Source organism: Acipenser ruthenus, chromosome 2 (assembly GCF_902713425.1).
Source record: "Acipenser ruthenus chromosome 2, fAciRut3.2 maternal haplotype, whole genome shotgun sequence".
In the NCBI taxonomy this organism is placed as follows: Eukaryota; Metazoa; Chordata; class Actinopteri; order Acipenseriformes; family Acipenseridae; genus Acipenser; species Acipenser ruthenus.
The window spans coordinates 36654647-36661003 of NC_081190.1; the positions used below are offsets into that span (position 1 = coordinate 36654647).

Below are 6357 nucleotides of genomic sequence, written 5' to 3' on the forward strand. Positions count from 1 at the left end.
GGCTAATCTCACTACAGCTGAAATAGATATAATTAGACCCGCCAGGGAAAGCCCCACAAGACAGGAGACTTAGATATGGTACTCAAATATTATTATTAATAATAATAATAATAATAATAATAATAATAATAATAATAATAATAATAATAATAATAATAATGTGAAAATGCCCATTAACTCCTAATCCACTGTACAATTAGGGCACATCTTTTTGTAGTCTTTCTGCTTACTGGGAGTATGATACACTAACACACTCGGCAGGAAAAAAAAAATAGTATTAAGAGACTCATGTTCTCGTTTCATCTTTATTTTGAATGCAATCAGTCCAGATTGACTGACAAGCATGACAAAAATAGATTCAAATGAATAAGCAAAAGAACACACAGGCTCATGTAGATCACTTTATCTGTCACTATACAAGCGCATCAAATAAAGCAGGATATTATTAAAACATTCTTACCCTGAACTGTGACTTAATAAGCTATGCTGATTAAGAAAACAAAAATACGGCATATGATCAGCATATCTGCCTCTACAAGACATATACAATTGTAAGAGTTGGCAAGAGGATGGGGGGTTTATTCTCTGTTGCACTCTTCCCTTTTAAAACAAATAAACAGAAATAATGATATCTCAATAATTATAGTTAAAAAAGAAATGAATTGGTAAAAGCTCCAAACAATGGTCTGCTTGTCCTTATGTTTCGTTACACATGCAGAGCATATTGTATGACAAGTAAAAACCCACAGCTTAATATCAAATAGCTAAGCAATTTTACTAAGCATACAGTAGCTACTGTAAGAAGGGGGAATGGACATCACTCCATATACCAGTTAAATGTGTATAAATAACGCTGTTTATTAATAAACACTCAATTTGTTTTTTAAATGCAATAGAGCTGGACCATTTGCAGGATGCAAGTTGAAAAGCCAACCCTTAAACACTTAAGATCGCTGTATTTGGATAGATGATCCAGCAGATGATCCTAATCTCTGGATATTTCAACATAGACATCCATATGCTTGTGAAAAAGATTCCTTCCCCCAAGCCCCCTTTAACCCTTTCAGTCCTGAATTATTTGTCGAAATTACGTTATGTAATTCAAAAGGGGGACTCCTTTATTGAGAATATTTTCTACATATATTTATACACTACCTCAGACTGGGTCCTAGGAGTCACGTTTGGTTCCAATATGATTTCTGACAGCATATGTTAGCATACAGCATAAAGATAAAGCTGCCCCTTGAGGTCCCGCCAGGACTGAAAGGGTTAAACATTACATGTGATATGAAGCATACAAATCACAGAGGTAAGTCATATACCTGGGAGAACCCAGGCAAGTGGTCAGATGCACAGCCCCCGAAACCATCAAAACCCTCCTTAGAGCTCTTGTGTTTAGACCTTTCAATGTTGCATAATTATTTTCAGTGCTCATTAAATACATCTGATTGGTGCAAAGCACCGAATATGTGTGGGCTTCTTGGAGCAATCCAATTCATTAAAATGTAAAACACAAGTCTAATTTGTTTTTATTCACGGATATTTTGGTTTTGTGCAATGAACATGTTTTGTAACCAGTTATGTTTAAGCTTTAAGAAACCCTAAACATAAACCGGATTATTATTTTTTTTTCTTTTTTTTTTTTTTTTTTTTTTTTTAATTATGACACACCTCAATGCAGCACCATTTACACATTTGTGCTATAGTCAAAACAGAAAATGTGCAACAGACCTGGTGCTTTTGTTTGTATCTACAAGGTGTAAGCCCCTTGTACAGTTTTATATTTAAACAATCTTGGGGGGGGGGGGGAGGCGGGGGGGGGGGGGGGGGGGGGGGCGGAACACGCTTTTTAGAACCAAGTTTGAGAGATGCTTATTTTTCAAATTATTCTGCTGTCGTTCTTTACACAGAAAAAAAACAAAAACAGCTCAACTGTCAAAAATATGTCCTGAAGTTTGAATCAGGAGTTTGACCACTGGATATTAGCTCTTACCAAATTCACACTTACTGCACCGTGTAAAAGTGAATGCAATGCAGTTCACGCTAGCTTCCTGCATAATGAGAACCAAAGGTCTACTGTACATGTACTTAAACAAAACAAAAACCTAATTTAACAATAAATTACTTTAAAAGTTAGTACTTGAGGTCTGTTCAAAAAGACAAAAACCTTCTCAGTACAGACTCTGATTTACATACTTGCGCCTGTGAAATGTCCACTTCCAACAGAGGTTGGTCCATGTTTTCCACTGCTTACTGGGGGAGAAAACATCTAAAAGAAAACAAATACACATTTAAAACAAAAGGATACCCCTTCTGTCAAATCAAAATGTTTTCCTATTGTATTTTTACCATTAGACATTATACATTACAGTAACAAAAGCATACAACGTTTAACACTAGGATTTTTCTACTATTTGTATATTTATACAAAAACAATATGCATTAATTTTGGGAACAAAGACAAGCATGCATCTTTATAACAGCAAATAGGCCTGTTTCCTTTTGAAACATTCTGTTCTCAAACATACAGCTAAAATGAAAAAAAACTGCTTCCTTTTTGTCAGTTTCAGAAATTCACAATTATCCACCTAGCAATTTGGCAGATCCCCTAAACTACAGTATGAGATCAAGGACTGCACTGAAATTGACAAGAAAATCCACTGAAGAGGGTAGGCTGGAACAGTCAAGAGTATAATTGCTGCCCTAAATTCATACTCTGTACTGTAGATATAAAACCAAGGGTTTTATTTTTATTTTTTTACCTTTAGCTAGTTTGTTAAATCAGAAAGTTACAAATGAAGTTATTAAAGAACATGGATTTCAAAAACATGGCCACAGGCATAATTTCCTGTCCAAACTTCCAAAAACCATTTATCAAAATTAATTATTTTCCCAAGGTTGCCTAATAATCCAATTTAAGGTACAATTTGGAAAAAAGCAAACAGTACTTGGATTAATCATTCAGAAACCGCACACAGTCAACTTCACTGGAACTGTTCCTAGAGATTACTGATACAGTAACTAGCACATACCAATTATTAGACACCCACAACAAAATAATAAAAACTGCATGCTGCACGTTTAATGATACAAGTCTATGTTTTGGTTTTTTTTAGCATAATAAAATGTACATTTTAAAAAAAGTGGTTTTCTACAAATATCTACAATACTATGTTAAAATGTGGAATAAGGACAAAAATTAACAAAACAAGAAAAAAAATACTTAAAAGTAGAATACTACCATTGATGTTGGGAACATTTTCAAATCGCTGTTTCTCATCTATAAGACAACAAAATTACTAATGCAATATCATATTTCTTTGTACATGTTTTGGAAAATATTTCATTTTAATCCATATTAGTTTTAGTTCTCAAATCAATTACAGCCCATAGCAAGTGTACAGAATCACAACCCCCACTACAGTAATTCCCTTAAATATATGCAACAGAAAATTATAAAATGGTTTAAATATAAAAAAAAATGCAACCAAATTCTCTACAATATTATAATATCTATAATAATTGCTTACCGCACTGAAATCCAGTAAATCGCTCAGTTCTTTGTCTGTCCCTAAGGCAGCCATTCGCTGTTGGTGATGCATTTTAGCAAAATCACACAAACCTAAAAACATGGAAACAAATCGCGATCAGAAGCCACTGGGTCCCGAACTGACTTTGGGAGGTGGGGGGAAACAAACAGATCTAATCACTATTTGAGATCGTCTTCAAAATTCCTGTTGTTGTGATTTGCAAGATTCCACTTTGCATTTAAAACCAAGTCACTCTCAGCACATCATTATGCAACAGGAGGTTTAAATAAAATGAATGCATCCGGAATAGAAAGAAGAAACTGACTTAAAAGAAACCCTCTCCAACTCAGTAAGCAGGTTAAACGTGGGAGATGGAAGTGGAAAACGCATTCAACAACAAACCACAGGCACTGAAATAGAAAGGAGGCTCTGCATGTGTGCAAATCCTTGATATGTGGAGGAAAATATCAGGCCTTTTTATTAAATGTTCCCCGGTGGGTAATTTGCAGCTTCAATTCAACCGAGTTTATCTACCCATGTGCGTCCCTATGAACAGTACGAATGGGCACCGACAACCAGCTACAGCAGCAACCTTTCACATACTTTAGGCTTTAACACTACAGTTGCCAGCGGTTCGAAAGAAAAGATCAAACAAAAAGCGAAAAAGGGGTTTATGGCTTTTGTCTGGTGATTCTATTTTATTCCAAGTTTACCCTTGTCTACTTGTTTCTGATAAGATAGTCCAAAACACGTACCTATGTTTTCCTTCTATATACATTTGTAAGGAAAATAAAAGTACAGGCTACAATAACCACGTTACGATCTCAAATTGAGCTTAAAAACAATGTAACGACGAAAACCACAATAAATCTAAATATGATGTCAAATAGTGTATAACTATGTTAATTTAAACCGCAATTACCTATTAATTTTTAACACAAATATTAACGACACATATGAATAAATATACATTGAATCTAAACTGCGTACAAAAAATGTTTTATAAAAAATTAGTTTTTTTTTCTGTAAGTTTCCATATATTTAAGGAAATAAAAACGATGGGTTCCAAAAACATTAAAAAAAAAAAAAAAAGAAAAACACCTACCTATTTTCACGATCAATGCAGTATTTATTTATTTATTTTTTTTTTTTTTTACAGGTTAAGTGTTCGAGACGACCACCGATTTGTGTGCATGTACCTCATCAAGTTCAAGTTAAAATTGCAAACACGTTTTGGGGGGCTTACAATAAGTTACTCTTAATTGAAAATATGTTAATGTTTTTATGTTTCTTCTTTGCATCACTTCTGGCTATGCAGTTTTGCTCCTTGAAGGTATACCGAGCTGCAGCACAACATAACTCCTTGGCTTTTCAAGCTACATATTGTGATTTCGTCTGAGGAAATTCGGAGCTGTCAATTTGCATTCACAGGTTTCCTTACAAATGACTTACTTTTATTTGGAAAACAAACAATTACATTTCGCATTTTTATTTCGTTATCTAAATTTCTTAACGCGCAAACCTTTAACAAATAAAATTAAACGCGTAACACAGTGACTAACTTATTTAAACAATGAAGTGTGTCATACGACTACAGTGATCGCTCCGTATAATGACACACACACACACACACACGTGTATGTTCTCCTATTTCTTAAGCGTAAAAGCATAAACATTAGAAGCCTAATTACACTTGACATAGTACTGCGAAACAGTTGTACATTAAATCATAATTACATACTTCACCAAAGCCTGACTACGAAAAACTAAACTACAAAACGTTAAAGCCCAATGTCTTATAATGTAATTGTATTGTTTTTATTCTACTTTCTACAGTATAACATTAAAGTTACACCAGTAAGTTACATAGAATTTCTTCTCCCTGTCGTGTTTGCTCAACAACAAAAACATTAATAGAACATTAATCATTCCTTCCAAATGCCACCTTGGAAACAAAAGTTATATGGAATTAAACATAATGTTAAATAAACAAACTTGGTTTAAGTTTACCTTGTTTTATTTTGTTTATCCACAACAACAACAAAAAAGTCGTTTTCAAAAATAATTATTTTTAAAAAATCTTTTTATGATGTACAATATTTTCCGGTCACTGTGTTTTCTTTTAAAACACCATTATCAATTTCAATTACACCCCTTTTCCAACGAAATACGGTTGTAAATCCAGATGTTCCGCTTACTTTTAGTTTTTGTTTTCAGATATCCCATTTACTAGACTAGTGCAATTTACTGTACCTAGCATGTTTCAGAAATGCATTATGTCCCATCCATATCCGGGACGCATGTGACCCTCCAGGTCCGGGTCACGTTCCCCTGACGTCATGCGCAAGCCTTGGGTCTGTCTTTTAGAGTGCCTGAGGGTCCTACGCGTTTAACATGCATAAAGCTTTTCTCTTGTTAACCCGCAGTCTTGCAAAGCGAAGGGATTTCTGTGCTGCTGTTGGCCCCCTTGCAAAACATTATCATGCCAGGTGAAGTGCCAACTCTCTTTTTAGAGACGCATTCCCCCTACTCAAATAAAATACAGTGAATTGCAATAATTTACAGTACTGTTGGCTACAATAATACAGTATGATATATGGGAACTATGAGTATTATGGGTATTTTACAGAAACCACTGAAATCCTGGCAGTAACCTGCACAAATAACCACATCCAGTACTTCCTTGTAATGGTTTGGTTGATTATTGTACCTATCGTTTATACTTGTGTACAATAAAATATCAACACACTGTGGCTAATATATAAGAAAATAATGTACTATGAAAAATGTACAGAAACTTTAAAACAACAGTCTCAGGATGGGCCAG

General features: G+C 34.3%; 1 protein-coding gene across 11 annotated transcripts in view; it reads right to left on the bottom strand.

The window, feature by feature from the left end:
- LOC117421494 (transcription factor 4) overlaps positions 1-6137 on the bottom strand; it is a 173086-nt gene extending 166949 nt beyond the window's left edge. The window contains exons 1-4 of one of the 11 annotated variants that reach the window (XM_058995274.1): positions 5729-6136; positions 3531-3622; positions 3242-3280; positions 2197-2269 (exon numbers count right to left, since the gene is read on the bottom strand). In XM_058995274.1, coding sequence (XP_058851257.1) covers positions 2197-2269; positions 3242-3280; positions 3531-3622; positions 5729-5756 — 232 coding nt within the window. In that variant the 5' untranslated portion in view covers positions 5757-6136. Of the gene's footprint in view, positions 1-2196; positions 2270-3241; positions 3281-3530; positions 3623-4635; positions 5083-5540 lie in introns of those variants that run through there. The other 10 variants (XM_058995250.1, XM_058995261.1, XM_058995280.1 and 7 more) reach the window with 10 other exon arrangements.
- Between the last annotated feature and the right edge of the window lie 220 nt (positions 6138-6357).